Consider the following 17,958-nt stretch of genomic DNA (forward strand, 5'->3'; position numbering starts at 1 on the left):
AAAAATCTGAAGTCCAATCAAATATGTGAATTTTTCTTCTTCTTTTTTTTTTTTCCATTTCAAATAAAAGTCACAAAGCTAAATAATCTGCATCGTTCATCACAGAAAGAGTTTTTCTCTCCTTTGGTCCACAATCTATTTTCTAACAGAGAAACTCAAGAGGCGAGATGAACAACCTTGAACCCTTTTATTAAAAAAAAAAAAAAACCCTCTGTGGGAAGGCGGCGAGCCTGCTTGTTCCCTTCGGCAGGTCAGACGGACGATTAAAAAGCTGCAGTGTAACTTTCCTCCTACTGAATCAGAACTATGGATTTGAGAGGAAAACTTGTTCGCAGAAGTAAAAAGTCACGACTCTGCTGCTGAACGTGTCCCTAAAAAGTCGCTGGAGTCCAAATCTAAATCGGGGCACATCATGTGCTGTGGCCTCTGGTTGTGTTTTGGATCCCTGAGGTTGGTCCGGCACCACTGCAGGACTGTCCAGTGCTGGAGAGAGGTTTTAAAAAGTGCTTTAACTCGCAGTACCACGACTGTCTTCTCATTTTTGCACGTGAGAAACCAAAAATATGCGCAACATATTCAAACGAATGCGTCACTGATGCTAAATGTAGAGATCATGCGAGGTGTTGATTTCTTTATTATTTGTAAATAAATAAATAAAACTAAAGTTGAGTAATACAAAATATTACCCTTTTATTTTGAAAATTATAAAAAAAAAAAAAAAATCATTAAAATCAACAGATTCATAAAAACAGATAAAGCTGGTCACAGACGCGTGCATTGCACCATGGTGTAGTGGTTTAGCACTCATAGGGTCCCTGGTTTGAGTCTGGACGGGAGCCGTTTGGAGAATGCATGTTATCCCTGTGCATGTGTCTCTGTACTCCAGTTTCCTTTCACAGTCCAAACAAATGCACTGGGTTGTAATTTTAAAATAAATTTGTCGGTCTGAATGTGTGGATGGACTGGAGACCATTCCCTGTCTAATCTCTACAGATTAACGACACTGCTGCCAATGGAGAAGTCAGAATAATAAACTGTAGTATCGCCATAAAGCATCGCTCAGTGAGTACAGACTAATGGCGCACGCTTATTAAGTGACATTAACACTCACTTTGCGGTCTTCCAGAGGCCATGTGAAGACAGACACAGCGAGTAACCTCGTGCGGAGGAGTGCAGGGGAGACCGCCACAGCAGCCGTGAGGGAGTTACAGTTTCCACGGCTGAGGAGGGAGACACTGCGCGTATTAAAACAACTGCTTCCCGGATGCCTCACCAGAAGAACGCGAGTGGCAACGCAAAAAAAAAAAAACCGCCGCCGCCGAAAAACACGTGGCTGGTGGAGCACACCAGGGAAAAACAAAGTGGACCAACTTTCAGCAACGTGACAAAAAAAACTAAACTTTGCGCCTTTGAGCCACGAGCAAAAACTCTGAGAGTCGAAGCAAAACGCAGAAAAGTCGCTGCGAATTCGGAGAATCTTCTGTTCGTGATGGCAAACAAACCAAAAACCGCTAAACGGCGAGGGCCAAGACATCTCTACATCTCATCTCCATGACAACTCTAACGTGCTTAAACGGCGAAGCGTCATGCCACATCTCACGTCAACCTTTTTCTACAAAGACTTAAACAACTTGATTCGTTCGGTTCTGCTTGATTGGATTATGGAGGATTATTTGCAGCCAGTCCAAACATATAAGCAGAGAAACTTAAAGCCTGTGAAGCAAGCTGAGTCTGCTCTTTTTCCCTCATGTGTTGTTTTAATGCAAATTCAAACATGAGGATATTTCCTCTGCAGAAGTGGTTCTAATCCGGGCCTGCAGATGTAAAGGAGAGACGAACACTGCAGCAGCACTTGTTGCCCTCGTTCTGTCTGCAGATGTCAAAGAAGGTCACAACAATCAAGTCAAAAAACAACAACAACACGAAAAGCAGCAATTTTCCAGCTCGTTTTCAAACAATCGGTAGCGACTGGACACCAAAGAGACATTATAATGATGCACAAGGAAGGTTTTTCATCATGGCACCACAGGGACGAGCAAAAACAAACCGCTCCTAATCCAACAACTGACATGCTGACAGATCGATGTGACGGTGATCAATCGTTTAAGGGGGAAAAAGCAAAGAGAGCCACGCTGAAGCAGTTTTCTGCAGGACGTCTTTGATAGTGATCGTCACAGTTTATTTCCATGTTAACATTAACACTGTTGCTTTGATAAAGCATCTCGATCTAATGGAACTAATGCATCTGATTGATGCTTTCAGCCTCAGAAATATCAGCAAAATAAAGACCAACGACCCTGTGGAAGTCCTTTTTCAAAAAGAACGCGTGGGATTGGGTTTTAGGTTTGGTTAACGTTTCTTCAGCATTGTTGTAAGAGCACCTAATTTCAACAGTAACTTATTACTTCTACGATCACATAACACAGCTGTAGCATCATCAACGTTACGTTTACATACTTCTATTGCCTTTTTCTTGAATTAAAACCGATGCGTACTTTGCGAGACAGAAGACATCTAATGGTACATAACATCTTTCATCACTCCTGGGGTATTGGTAGCGAGGAATATATGTGTTTTGCTTTATTGCTTCTACTTTCTTGTTGTATTCAGATAATAAAATCATGTCTTTCGGCACCAGGTCCCATCAGACTTCAGTAATGACTGATTCACTCAAACAGCAGAATAATTTCACTTCTCCAGAGAGAAGCTCGGCTTAATAACATCCTAAATAAAAGACCAAAATAGAAGTAATTCCTCGAGTTACTTATCAAAGTCGCCATGCTTTATTTTCAGTGGGTAAGCAGAAACTTTGTCATGTCAACAAGTTTTGGTTAGAAGAAAAGTGCCTTACAGGATGTATCTTTATGATGCATTTCCATATCATTTTTCTTTCCCTCATTAAATGTGATGCATAAAATACTATTAATGATGACACTTTCATGTGTGAGCTTCTTATTTCGAACAGGGTTTACCACAAGAACAACACTGGAAATGAGCATTTCTTTTATTTTTTTTAAATCTCCCCAAATGGAATCTTTTAATTGAGGGCAGGTATGTTTACTGTGTGTCTGCTAACAGGCTAATGCTAATGAGCAAGGCTCGTTCTTAACTTCACGTCAAAGTCCCTGACTGCTCATCTTCTACTGAAACAAGAAGAAGCAACTGGAGGAGAATTAAAAAACAACTTACCTGCTGGGTTGTGATTGACAGACATGTGTGAGTGAGGAGTGTGTGCACACTGGGTACATGAGTGTGTGTGTGTGTGTGTGAGAGAGTGTGTGAGAGTGTGTGAAAGAGAGAGAGAGAGAGAGAGAGAGAGAGAGAGAGAGAGAGAGAGAGAGAGAGAGAGAGAGAGAGAGAGAGAAGGGGAGGAGAACAGTAGAGAGTGCACAGGACACACACTCAACATAGTGTTGCTTTGTGAGTGCGTGTGTGTGTGTGTGTGTGTGGTGTGTGTGTGTGCGCGCGCGCGCGCGTGTGTTTCACAATGCGTCACAGTCGTACATTAAAGAAGAGAAAATCACCCAACCATCTCAATGACATGAAGCATTTCCTTGCTCGTTACTAAAAACCATCACAAGTGTCGAACTGTAAACTTGACCTATTTTACCTGGGCGCTAAAACCACATCATATAACACTTAGATATATGCAGACATGTTAAATAGTGTTAAATATCGCAACAATATTGTTATTTACAATTTAGATTGGAAAGCTCGAGGCAGAAAGTTGAGTTTGCGATGAAAAGCGCCATACAAGTGAAATCTATTTACCATTTGGTGAATAATAATAAAGATAACAATAAATAAAAAAGATATGATTTGAACACATACAATAACTTGCAGGCTAAACCAGTGATCTAAATTCTGTTATGGGTGAACGCCAAACAAAAGAAAGGCCGCGTCATTTTAAACCAACTTACAAAGTCAATAGATATCATCTTGTAATTGTTCTTGGGACGTGGGATTATTATTATTATTATTATTATTATTATTATTATTATTATTATTGTGGGTGGGCAACTAGTTTTCCCAAAAGGGCCACATGATAAATTAACAATACCATTGAGCGCCGAGACATAAGTTGACTTGAGTTTTGCTCAATTAGAAGGTAAGGTATGCTTGACACAAGCAATAATATAATAATGTCCAATAATGTGAAGAATGTGACCATTTTAGTTGTAATTAAAACCAATGATTACACTTGGTGGGCCGGTCAAGGAGAGCTGAAGGGCTGCATATGGTCACTTTAAAGTGCCAACTTTAATCCAAATAAAGGAAATAATGTATAAAAATGAGTAAATAGTTCATAATTGATGAGGGGTTGTCTGTGGCTGTGAGGACCCTTCACAGCAGCTTTAAATGATGAACGGATGAAGTCGATTGTCATTAGTCAGGTAGTATTAAGTCTCATAAACAGTGGAGCTGAAATACAGTTTTACTGTACGATCGTCTATATTCTGCTCTACGGGGATGGGGCCGATTCCAGGCTGACTCTGGAAGGAAGCCGGGTCAATAACAGAACAAACCCACACGCTCACTCTCTTCCCTGTGTCAGGAAACGCTCGAGGCAGGAAGAACATGCAAACTCGACGTGGCTTCCGGCCAAACCTGGGGTCATTCTGTTATTCTGCTCCGCTGCACAGCAGCTCCCCTGCAGCAGTCAGAAGGATCAACAATAACGCAGATCTCTCTGGTTAGACTGCTGGATGCGGGTGCCAGATGAAGAGGCTCAGTTTCCAGGTGTTTACAGCACATCACCGCTCTAATTCATTATCTCTGCTCTGCTCCATGTGAAAGGTCACGTCGCGTCATGCCACCGGCGTGCGAGGTGTGTCAGACTCAGACTGAGAGCCAGTCATGAGTGTGCACGCCGGCGGTTTTGGTTTCGCAGCGGCGTGGGTTGGACCCAGAGGTGCTGTGACGGGCTCTGATTCCCGCTATTACTTACTTCAAATCTCCCCTGTGATACCACAGCAACACGGCGGCCCCGTATTGTATCAGGACTTTGAAACCGTGTCGACTTCAGTCAGCTTCGGTTTCACATGTTTTTTTTTTGGGGGGGGGGGGGGGGTTGGGGGCTGTTTGACATTTTTACCAAAAGACTGGATTTGACCCGCATTTTTGAATATTTTCTCTTTCCCACACACACACACACACACACATACACAAAGTTTGACTGGCGTTCTTAACATTTGCTGCACAACTTTTGTTAAAAAAAAAAAAAGTTGAAAGTTTAGTTTTCAGTGATGCTGGAGTGTTGTTTTAAGCACGTTTGTTTATTTCATCCACACATTTGCACTTTATAACAAGCCTCCGGAGAAAACTTCAGTCCAACTAAACCTTCAGCTGTGGCGAACCACAAGGATGAACTTCGAGTGACTAAAAACTAACAAGAACTTTTCTCTTTAAGTCCATAACATAAAGAGGAAACACACGTTTCTAAGCTCATGAAAACCTTTAAAAATCTACTGGTGTCTGTCTCTCTTCTCACGCTCACATTTAAGATGGTACATTCAGTGCGTTCATTTAACAAAATAGGCATTTAAGCTTATTATGTCCATGACGGAAGGTAGTTCTTCATACTAAGTCAACATATTGATGATGACATGCAGCTCACAAACTAACAACTTTGAAATGAAGAATTTCATTACAACCTTAAATTGAATGAAGCAATAAAGTAAGAAACAAAAGTACAATCATGCACGAACTGAGAATCAAGAAGCAAAGAGACCAAAAGATATGTTGTGTATTTTATTATTCGAATTTTTCTAATCCTATTTTATTTCCTGCAATTGAGATTAACTAAGAATGCTGCCGCATTTGTATCCTTAATGAATGAAAATGATCACTGTCCCTTTAACCATATCTATTATTGATGAACAAACTACACAAAATAAAGATTTTTAACACTTCAATCATGTAATAACAATTATTGGTGAAACGTTATTACAATAAAGGACAAAAAAATCTTATTACACTATTAGCAGGTTATTACGAGTAGCTACAGATGTGATGGAGACATTTATCCGTGTTATAACGTGTTTTTTATGTAAACATCAAATTCTTATAAATTATGATCGTTATTTTGAAACTAACTGGCGTATCTGTATTCTGACTCTGGGGTCATGAGGTTAAAAACACACCGAACAACACATTGCAGTTAAAAGTCTAGATTAAGTACTTCAAAATCATTAGACATTGAACTAACTCCAGACAGACTACTCTGGTCGACAATATTATACAGTTTTGCATTTGGTGACTATGAACTCTAACCTTTAATAACGTTCATGGTTTTACAATTAAAGAAAAAACTATATTAGATACATCAAGTCATAGTTGTTGATAAATTGGTAGTTTTTTTATTCCCTCGTGTTGGATATTTATATTAAATGTGTAGTTGAAATAGAACTGTTGCTCATATTTGAGCAAAAATCCCTTTTTTTACTCATTTAAATGAGAAAGAAAATGCTAATTTACACAGGAATACATATATTAACCTCAAAACCATTAAATCAAGTGAATATATTGTTCATATATCAGCTGCGTACTATTAAGGTTTGTAAATAAAGTTACACTCTTCTGGATTTTAATGTGAGAACACAGACAGACATGTTTTAGTGCAATTCATGCATTATAGACTTGGAGCTTTAATTCATAATACAGAGGGTTTTTTTTGTTAACTCAACTATCGCATGTAAAACCACAGCGGCTACAGACGAAGCTACAACGCAGTGATGAATGACGGCAACAGATCCGACTACAGTAGTGAGAAATAAGAATACTTAAGAATTTAGAATATATTCATTTATGTTCTCTAGTCCTGTGGCTAGTTTTGCAATCATACATAACCCTTTAAATCAAACATCCTCTTGAAACAAGTCAAGTTTTCTGTGTAAAGTAACAGGAAACAGTCCAAATCTTTACTTAATTCACATTTATACACGATCCACGTGAGGGAAGAAACGCAGAGGCGTCTGTCGAGCTGCAGTCGTTTCTGACGTCAAAACGCTTTTCATTTGCCAAGTTTGGAACTGCGATGCTCTTTTTGTGGGATTAAAAACATTTCAAAGTGTCGTATGAATTTATAAACGAGACAGGATGGTGATAAAAACATAGATGCGCTTCCTCCGTTTAACATCTGCGACACACTTTCGCACACCTGTACATACCGAAAAACAGCGGGCGTCTCCTCCGATATCATCTCCAGCGCAGACTAAAATACAGACTGATGATATCTACATCTCACTGAAAAAAACACACAACGCCAGAGTAGGTACAGAACTTTTATTCTTTTCCACTTTAGTTCCAGTTTCTTCCAGTGAGAACGCAAAACGGCCATAAAAGAAAACAACACATTGAAATTGAAAATAAAACGCCCAGAGAGCAAAGATTGGAATGTCTTTCATATGTGTGGAGAATGAAGAGTCAAAAAAAATAAATAATATAAGAACAAATTCTCACGTATTTGATAAAAAATAAAAACCCAAACAAAAAAATTAAAAAAAAAAGAAGTTCTAAAATGACTCAAACTCCAAACAGAATGTTACTGGCCTGCGTTTTGCATTTGAGTGGAAGATTTCCTTTGAGTTCGTCGCTAGAAAATTCAAAGTTCTGTTTTAATTATAGTAAAACCAATTATGTTCTAGAAAATGTCACCTTGCTGTGACTTTACTACAGTGTGGCGCCACCCTCAGCCTGTGTAGGGGAACTGCAGGAGGACGGCCTGTCCGGGTTTGAGTGTGACTTTGTCCAGGTCTATGCTGGAGTCCACCGCCAGGTCCTCGTCTGTCGAGATCTTGACTATTGCCGTCTCTGGCAGCTCGACTCCTTCTGCAGAGACAAAGATCAACGATTTAGAGAACGGCTGAAGTGTCTCTATGCCACAGGTTTCATGATGGGTGCCTTACCTGTAACTGGCAGTTTTAGCGTCAACGTCTCGGCTTGGTCGCCCCAGTTGACCGCCGTTATGTATCTCTCGCTCTGATCCCACAATCGGAGGAAGGCGAGTGACGAGGGGGCCGCGTACAGAGGGTAGTAGTCTCCGTGGAGGAGCGAGCGCTCTTTGACTCGCAGGTCACTGAGCGCTTTGAACCACTTCCTCAGAGCGACGCGCTCCTTACGGACCGTCTGCGAACGAGGTTAAAACGCCATGTAAAGATTACATTTGTCTCGTTTTGCACCGAGAGTCAATGTGTTCCCCGTTACCTCTGCAGCCGCGTCCGCGGGATTCTCGTCCGTCGGTTCCTTTTCTATGTCCCACACCATGGCAGGATGCGTCACGCCCGGGTCCGCCTGCAGGCCGATTTCATCTCCGTATGTGAAGACTGGCGTTCCCGGCATGGTGAACACTAGGAGGTGGTAGAGACGGATCAGGGCCGAGGAGTTGGCCAGGTTGGCCAGCATGTCCTGTTGGGCGGCACCGAGGCCCCAGCCGATGTTCCTCTGCTGAGAGTAAAGGTCGTCCATGGCCTGGATACGCTCCACACCTGCAGACATTCAAGGAAAAAAAAAAACGATGACTGCAATGAATAAAAGTACAAAAAAAATAAAAAAATAAGAACATTGAAGTATCACTAATGGCAAAAGTAGCATACCTGCAGTTTTACTGCTGAGCACGTCAGACAGGACCAGATCTGTACTGGTGGTGTTCACCAGCCTGGCCACTTCTGAAGAGGACATGTTGCGAACAACTCCCATCAGCACCCTGGAGGAACGAACGTGGTCAGTTCAGCCTCGTCGCAGCAGAAGGTTTCATCAGAAAACATACATTTTTGGCTTAAAATGTGTTTAGAAATTGTCTGTAGTCTCAACTCCAGCAACCATGCAACTTTAGTTTGGATATAAAGGTATTAAATTAGTAAAAACTGTACTTCCTCCTGCTGTTCCTAGAATCTACCACAAGATGTCGCTAGAACACAAGGTGCTGCTGAAGCACTGCTGCTCTCTGCATGTGGCGGCAGCTGACCTGTTTCCAGACAAACCCCCTGCACACTGGAATGCTTTTGATCGCCATGTTCACCTCATTAAACAATTGCACCGTGTTCAGACTCCCCAATGACCGTTTCCTCCTTCAGTGTTTGAAGGGAAATTACTTCATCTAGGACTCTACAACAAACGAAATGTCAAATGAAGTTCCCTGCACTTCAAGTCACACTTGTTTTTGGTCCCCCCCCCCCACCCCCCTACCCCCTCCCCACTCAGAGCTGTAAATAATTTCAAGCCTTCCAAAAATGCAGTCGTAATTACTTCTTCTTGGAGTCATCAGTGCGGTTTCCCTGAACAGCAGCGCGCAGCTTGGACCAGTCCAGTGAGTTGGAAGGAATTGTGAGGTCAGATATCTTGATACCATCCACCCCCAAATTTAGCCAGTGCTCAGCTGCAACCTAGAAAGAAAGGAGGAAGGAGGGGGAGAAAAGAAAAAGCACCGTCACTTCAGCAGCTCCTGCAGCAGTAAGAAAGATCAACAGGATAAAACGCAGCTAATAAATGAAAAGACAAGACTTGTTCATTGCATACCGTGACTTTCTCCATTATCTCATCAAGGCTGGATGAGAACCAGCGGTCGGTACCTTTGTAGTTTGGAGTCAGGTCAAGCACCACAGAAATCCCTAAAAAGAGACAGAAAAAGGCTGAGTGAAGCCAGCACTGCCCGAGTCTTCGACGTCACGCTGAAATGGCAGCCCTCGGCTGGAAAGTGAGCTACCTTTCTTGTGGGCCTTGTCCAGGACGGCGATCAGATCTTGTTCCGTCCCCTGAGCCACGTCGATCATTTGCAGATTGAGCGTGTTCTTCTCGTTGGCCTGCACGGTGTGAAGAGGCCCAAGGACCAAACCTTTCACCTTTAACTGGTTCATGTTATCCAACTTCGCCGCGAAACCTTTCAAGAGGAGAAAGAATGAAATACTGTCGGTGAATCTCACGTCGGGCAGAAACACCCCGAGAGTCGCAGTGTCAAGGGGTCGGGAACGTGGGGGGACAGAAGAACAAAGTGAGGGAGCGACAGGTTGATCGCCGAGGCTCTTTGAGCTTCAGAATGACTGAAGGCGGGAGCATGTGAGCGGTCCCGTTCACATCCTCTGGTCGCCATGTGAAGCCTGAGCACAAGGAGATTCTTTATGTGGAAACAATAAAGAGTCACGTGGGGTTTTCGGAACTCCACTGGAGGCTCGTTGGAAGGCCAACAGCTTAGTAAATCACTTGAGGAACAGCGGTACAATTTGTTCCGTCTGGTCACAAACACATTATTCCTGTATAACAGAAAAGACCAGAGTACAATGGGGAAGATCGGAATCTAAATCCGAACTAACCACAAAAGCGTGTAAAACATTGCGTAAGCTCTGAATATAAGAGATATGAAACAAATGACTTGACGTTTTTTTCGTGTCCTTTGAACCTTTGGTCAGTCTGAACCAGCATCGTCAGCAGTTTGCTATCTCAAACAGCTGATACAGACCACAAAGGAGGATGGAAAGAAAGACGTGGTCACAAGATGCGTCTCATGAGAACGAGCTGTTGAACTAAGACAAGAACAGGAAAAAAGAATAAAAATTAAATCGCATTTAAAACTAAATAAAATGCTGTACCTTCCAATCCCTCAGAAAAGGCCTGAATGTCAGAGACTTGGTACAGGGGTCCTTCGTTCCACCAGTTCATCTCTGGGATGGGTTTGCAGCGGGGTGCCTGGACGATGATCACTATGGCTCCAGCCAGCATGCCGAGCCAGCCCAGCCAGAACAGGATGAGAAGCACCCAGCGTGTCCGCACCCATCTAAAAGAACAGGATCAGTGTGAGAACGCGTCATTGTTATAGTTGGAAGAATTAAGAGAAACCAAACGCAGCATTCCTCACCCGGGAGTGCCTGCGACCTTCATCAGCTCGTCTTTGGACAGGCCAGTGAAGGTCACCTCGTCTTCAGGGATTTTGAGCTTGACACTGCCGTTCTTCTCCCCGGTAGCAGCCGGGCCGTCGCCCGTCATGGGCTGCTTCTCTGGGTCCAGCTCATTCAGCTCCACTTCTTTCAAGTCGATCTCCGTGTCCTTACTCATGATTGGATCTGATTTCTGCAGAGCTGGACAAAAGCAGCGGGAAGACCGGTTGTCAGGTGGGCTGTAACTGGGTCGGGGAGACGTCCTGCGGGCTATATGGGATATTAGATTACATTGCTTAGTAACTGGGTTTGACGTCTCTGGTGAGTGTGCAGACCTCTTAACGTGAAATCAGAGACTGGGGTCATTAAAAATAGCTAAGCTGAAATGCTTACTAAGGAACATTGTTCAGAATCCATATTAGACTTTAAATAAATGTTGGGTGATGTCTTAATGAGTTCATCACGTTGTCTGACGTAACCAAGGCTGAAAGTTACAACTCAGCCAACTCCCATTACACACACTTTTTTTTTTATTCTACACTTGCGTCCATGAAATTATCCAAATGGAATAATTTGATACATTAGATTTGTTAGTCGTTAAACCACTTTATAAACTCAACAGGTTAATTTGCGCTTTAATTCTATCATCCGGAAGTGATATATTTAGCCATTATTAAACAGAAGATGAGTACCAACGCAGATAAAAAGTCTGAAACAAACGTGTAACTTTAAATAAAACCTTGTCTTACAAAGATAGATATAGGCCAATTTGTATTCTTCGAAGATGATGAAATTATCCCCAGTGCTACGTCACCAGACACACGAGGCTGCCTCGCACCTAAAACGTGCAGCAAATAACCACCCGAACTCCTTAATCCATGTTCACTGGGGGTCAAAACTTCATAAACTTCAGTTTTACCTGTAAAAACGCGAAGTCCGCCCGCCTTTCCTTTGTCTCCTAATGTCGTTTATCCCTGAACGTAATCCCCAGAAGAGCTTCAGCGTGTATATTTGTAGATGCCGACTTTATCTCCGCCCACCCGGGACGACCCAAACGTGACACTGTGCACAAAGCCCCGCCCCTTTTCCCAGAACCACTGAGTCCGCCGGTGATGAGAAGTTGGAGCCTTTTCATTGTATCGAATCTTTTGTCTCCTATCCCCTGAAAAATTAAATGAGATGAATTGTGAATCATTGACAAGAAAATGTGACAATGTTAATGATTCACAATTAAAAGAAAAAAAAAATACGTAAGTACATACAACATAAAATTAATCAGCAAACAAACAAATTAAGAACTGACAAATACACTGGCCTATTTACATTGATTTACAGTGGATTACAGTTACATGTTTGCAGAACGATAAATTAGGGAAAAACTAGAACAAGTTTACGCCCTTGACTTTAGTTATTTGATTAAAAAAATAAATAAAAAATTATTTTTATTCAGGATGAGAAGCACATTATTGAGCCGAGCTGCATTAGTTTACAAGTTTTTATACTGTGTAGAAATGTCAATCTGACTCAGGGTTGTTTCATGAATCAGATGTAGGAACACCTGCACAGCAATAAAGTAAAAAATAAAAACATGATCAAAACTAGAATGTGCATTCGGGAGGAAGATTGGAAAATACATACATACATACATACATACATACATACATACATACATACATACATACATACATACATACATACATACATACATACATACATACATACATACACAAAAACAGTTCAACTGTTCGTGAGCCAAACCCACAAAAGCTTCATTTGAAAACACAAAGAGTCCAACATGGGTACCTTTCTACGTGGATTTAAAGTCTTAAAATGTCGATGAAAGTATTTTGATAAGTGACTTTGCAAGGCTTAAACTACAACCACATGTTGCTTTCTTAAAAGTTTTTATTCATACTACCAGTTATTAGTGATTCCTTCCTGCTTGCACATTATACTACAATCCTGATGGAAGTTGGCTCTTCTCCTTTCCTCCAGCGTATTGGCTCTAAGACCCGACTCATTTATGAACTTCTCGTCACTGGACCTCACGAACAAAATGTTCTGAGTAAGAACTGTCAGTGCTACTCCATTCATAGGTTTACATTTAAAGTCCTCATGAAAGCTACTCAATGTACTACAATATATAATAATAATAATAATAATAATAATAATAATAATAATAATAATAATAATAATAATAATAATAATAATAATAAACAGGACATTATATTTTCAAAAGTTTACCTTTGAATTTTGTTCATTTGGTCGTAATTTGCCCTGTAAAATATATCGATTGCCTTGCTTTGACCCAAAGTGACTATGAGAACCATTCGCACCTCCATTATCTAGTTTAATCACATCTTTGTATCACTCTGTCTGATTCTCCACACAGAACTCACATTTACCTCAATTAACAAAGGATGAACATAAACCACCATAATGCAATCACACTGTGATGCGATTACAATGCTGATCAATGCAGCTGATTGAAATCCAATCTGGCCCTATTGTAAAAGGCCAGCCCATTGCCGCTGATGAAATCCCTTTCCTATTCCTTGATGAAAAATCCCCTTACAGTGTAGTAAGTGTATTGTAGATCATTTTAACCCAGGGAAATGTATTTATGAGCAGCTGTTCTAAAAACGAACACCCGTCTGCCCCGGCTTGTGCCTTCAAGAATTCCTCAACAGCTGTTGACGACCCTCGCAGACTTTCAGTAACAACACACTTCCAGGACAAGCGGCAGCAGAAATACGTCCCACCACTTTACCATGTGTCGTGACTGTACTTCTCCATGTGTTTGCACGCTTTAGTGACATCCTGGTAAATTAATTTTTTTATCTCACACCTAAAAAAAGCAAACAAAAACAAGCAATCACACACTTTTTGTCTGATTTTGATTCTTATGTTGATCATTCTAGTGAATCTGTGAGCAAATGTATTTCTGATAAAGAGGAGCCTGATCCATAACAGAAGCCTGCTTCTTAGACTATTACACATAAATATACATCTTTATGGATCAGGAGAACATTAGTTATTTACATAAGTCAGGAATCAATACATGATTACAGTAAGTTTCAGTGATTAGACAAAACTCTAAGGACAGAATCGTGCCTGGCCCCACGTCTTACTAAACATTATGCTATCATTTCCAGATTCTGCTCTGGTTGCGCGTTTGAAACGCAATGTACGTGTGCATGAGTATGTATTCTTATAATAGGGTTATGGTTACTTTTCATACACATGGGGATTGATGCAGCACTGTGGCTATTACAGGATAGCTGGCTCTTCCACTTCACCTGTTTTGCCCTACAAAGTGCCCCAACATTCTGAAACTGTCATTGAATAGAAGATTTAGAAATGGAAACAAAATATTTTTTGTAACGGGATTTAGAATATCCCAGATATTCACTAATTTCTGTCCAAGTCTTCATGAAAAACTTGTTCCACCATCAAAGTCGTCGCAAACAGGTGCAGTCGAGCGTTTTGTCATCTCTCTCTCTGGCCTTAAAACAAACTCAGACGCGCACCATCTGTCTTTCATCACGCTCTCCTGGTCACGTGTGGGTTTGGCAGAGTCAGGCTGTAATGGAGACGTCGATGTAAACATGCTATGCCGTCTACCTGGGACGTATAGTCACTCGCCTCCAGTGAGAATAGTTAACATGCACTCTTTCTTCTCGGCTCCACTGTTCACTAAAAGACTCCAACCAGGAAAAAGAACGTTTGTAGAAGTGTTGGACATTCAGGTAAAAACAGGAAGAAGAAACGAGCGGATGAGAGGAGGGGCCACACTGGGAAAGAAAAGTATAGGGGCGGGTGGAGTCAGAGGAATGAGGGGAAAGGGGAGGCAGAGAAACCGAGGAGGGAACACGGATGTGTAAACATGTTTTTGAGCAGAAGGTGAAGCACATATTGGAGAAGAAATACGGATGGTGACCTGCAGATATGGAAATACAGCTCTGAGCAAAACTGTTTTGCTCTTCTCCCTTATGTGGCCTCGACCTTGTGGAGTTAGTTTAGTAGCAGGGAGCAATAAAGATGACAAGCACACAGAGGCTGCTGATGGAATAGTTCATCACTGGACTTCATATATGGAGGTGGTTGTTTACAGTGTTCGTGCCCTCGGCAACAGTGGGGAGGATGGTATCGCAATATCAGCCTAATAAGCCTGGAGACACAGTCACACAGGAGGGGAAGACAGGAAATGCAGTTGCTTCATGGCTTTGCCTGTTTTCTCCGAGGCGTAAGAGGAACTCGTAGAGAAGAGCAAAGGTTACAGCTCAGTCTCAGTAAAAATGTTTGAATCATAAACTAAAGGATAGATTATGTTGGTCTACACAGACCTATCCAACAACAGCAAAAAGTGTAGGGTGTGCTGAGAGGTGGAAAGCGGTTGGGCTGAACACAACTCACTACAAATCCTCGTCTGATCCCTTTGGGAGTGTTTATTTTGCGAGACAGCGTGTGCTTGAGAGAAGAAGAAAAAAAAAAAGAGAAGCATAGCAGACCCGGACCAGTTCAGACCAGTCTGGCTGAGGCCTTGTGCTTTTCATCTCATTGTGTCAGGATCAGCGCAGGCTGAACCAGGGGAGCTCAGTGAAATGCAGCTTTTATTCCAAGAAGGAAAGTGGCACCAGGTTTCTGTATTTGCACACAGTTTTGTTCAGGTTTAAGAGAGGCATAAGCATGTTGTTTAAATCCCGATATGTAGCTTTATATTGATTTCTGACTACAGCGAACCATGCTATCTGTGGTAAAAGCATAGGGAGGCATGTTTTTAAGATAATAGATTTATATGATAAGCCAGGCCCTTATGTTCACACTGGCTTCAGGACAATTTGTGGCAGAGTCACATATTTGCTTCTGAGTTCTCTGCTGTCAGTATTCTGTCTTTTAAACTTCCCCTCCTCCCTTTATGAAACTGACAATGTATGGCCTACTTCTCTCTCAGGAAGAAAAGCCTGATCTGTGAGAAAACTCGACTAATTTGCATTAAAGGAGAGCTCCATGAACAAAGCAAGCCCAACACAAAGTATGTAAATTCCCATAAAACCAACGTATGAATTTGTATAGAATCAATAAATATTGTGAAAACATAAAACACGACAACATGGACGAGGGGTATAACATCAAAATGAGAATAAAAGTTAGGCATCAGATTGTAAAGCACAAATGTAATGCGTTTACGTGAGTGGATGTAAAACGGTTAGTGGAATGCTGTCAGCAACAAAAGTTAAAATCAGTTCGTATTTCTTTGTAGATTATCAACTTTGTTGATACCCAATGTCGCCTTGCAAGGATGTGTCGTTAGTAGTGTGCGCGTGGATGTGGGTTGCGACTGTAACTAGTCTTACTGTATTACAATACTACTTTCAGTTCAGTGGGGACACACCAGCTTCGTCATAAGCATCGACACAGATTCTAATTCAACTTCTTGAACCTTGGTTTTGGGTCATAAATAAATAAAACATGTGTTAACTTGATTGGACTCATTTCTAATTCAAAGTTATATTCGGGTCAGACTTATTTTTGGATCAGAAACGGGGCATATTGTCATTCAGCCATTACTGATGTCGCGTGATCACTTTTTAATTCATCACCTGTTGCAGCCTCAGCGTGTGGATATTTAGTACCTCTACCGCTGCAGTTTGTCTCTCTCTCCCTTTCAATGCCTGAGCTCCCCTCTAGAGCCCCACTGTCTAACCCAACCCCCCCTCCTCTCAACAGGAAACAATGGCCGGGCATTATATAAGAATGATCCTTTTTGTGAGGATGTAAATCAGTTCAGTGATGTGGTATAAGAGTGACTTTACTTTGAGCAGAAAAGCAGAGTGGCGCAGCGGAAGCGTGCTGGGCCCATAACCCAGAGGTCGATGGATCGAAACCATCCTCTGCTATTTTAAACCCCCTCTGACATTGATCCATGTCTTGTCCTCAGTTCATACAACCTCCCCGTCACACCGCTCCCTAGGCTTTCCTGCAGCAATAAAAAAAAAAGTCTACATAAAATTAATTATTTACCTCATTTGTGCCGGCCGTGTACTTTCCCTTCAGTTTAACACACAATTACCAGAGGTGAAAGCAGCCAAGACAGCTGACCTTTGAACTGTCTGTTATTATCTCCTCCCAAGGCTTTTACACAAGCCAACCAAATACATACTGTATGATCCTTATTATAAGATAAAGTAGACAACTGTGAAGTAACTGTTTGGGAACCTGGTGAAGGGAAGCATTTTACAATCAGCAGACTTGGATTTCCTGATTTAAAAAAAGTGTTTGTTGTTAGTGTCTTTGTTCTATTGTCTCAACCAGGGCAGGTCCACAGCTTGTATTTGCATTTCAGTGAGTTCATTTAAAGCAACACGAGTTAACACAAATATACTCTGAATACTGGAGTCAAAAGAAAAGACACAAAACATACCAAAAGGTATTTGATTGAAGTGTCTTTTATATGTATGATACTGAATGTGACGGATTAGCTGAGTTTACAGCACCTCTTAGTGTCTTCCTGGGCTTACTACAGTCCACTAATCGTCTTTAAGACGTCATTTCCATACGTCTTTGAGGCCAGAATGAAAGCTTTTTGTACATCTTTCCTGGACATTGCATATAAACGTCCAAACAAGACCTCTGGATGACGTGACACAATGGAAAAAAACAAACAAGAGACTACACCTGGGATCGAACGCAAACTTCTTTTATGCAGGTTTGACTCCTAACCACTATACCGACAGTGCAATTATATTGTTATCTAGCCTCACCATACATATGTAAGCATGTAACGTATGTATGATGGCCTCAAAGTACCATGAATCAATGTTATCTAGGGCACACGTTAGTCACAATATTTTTTTAAGTATTAATGCGGACTCATAAAAGTTTTTCTAACTAGTTATAAAAGCTTTTGATTTAACTTTAAACTTAATTTTATGTGACGACAGTTCTCAAATAAATGCTTCATTATTTTGTGAATGAACCATGAGACAGATGTCTCACATATTACAGTTACATATAATATCCAAGCAAACACATTTACCTTTAAATATGTCAAGAAGAAATTGTTTAACGAGTACTTTCAGATTAATCC

The 17,958-nt window shown here is 41.3% G+C and overlaps 1 protein-coding gene across 2 annotated transcripts; it reads right to left on the reverse strand.

Annotated features, from left to right (window-relative positions):
• Positions 1 to 7,269: 7,269 nt before the first annotated feature.
• Positions 7,270 to 11,915, reverse strand: slc3a2a (solute carrier family 3 member 2a). 2 transcript variants are annotated; one of them, XM_080486109.1, is made up of 10 exons: positions 11,788 to 11,915; positions 10,850 to 11,069; positions 10,584 to 10,768; positions 9,704 to 9,877; positions 9,517 to 9,608; positions 9,247 to 9,383; positions 8,595 to 8,704; positions 8,206 to 8,486; positions 7,908 to 8,127; positions 7,270 to 7,830 (listed from the first exon to the last, which is right to left on the reverse strand). In XM_080486109.1, exons 2-10 carry the CDS (start codon positions 11,044 to 11,046, stop codon positions 7,691 to 7,693), a joined length of 1,536 nt encoding a protein of 511 aa, XP_080342235.1. In that variant the 5' UTR covers positions 11,047 to 11,069; positions 11,788 to 11,915; the 3' UTR covers positions 7,270 to 7,690. The 2 variants fall into 2 exon arrangements, with proteins under 2 accessions (XP_080342235.1, XP_080342236.1); XM_080486110.1 differs by having other exon boundaries at positions 10,850 to 11,138; positions 11,788 to 11,902.
• Between the last annotated feature and the right edge of the window lie 6,043 nt (positions 11,916 to 17,958).

This window comes from Lipophrys pholis (genome assembly GCF_963383615.2).
Source record: "Lipophrys pholis genome assembly, chromosome: 18".
Lineage (NCBI taxonomy): Eukaryota > Metazoa > Chordata > Actinopteri > Blenniiformes > Blenniidae > Lipophrys > Lipophrys pholis.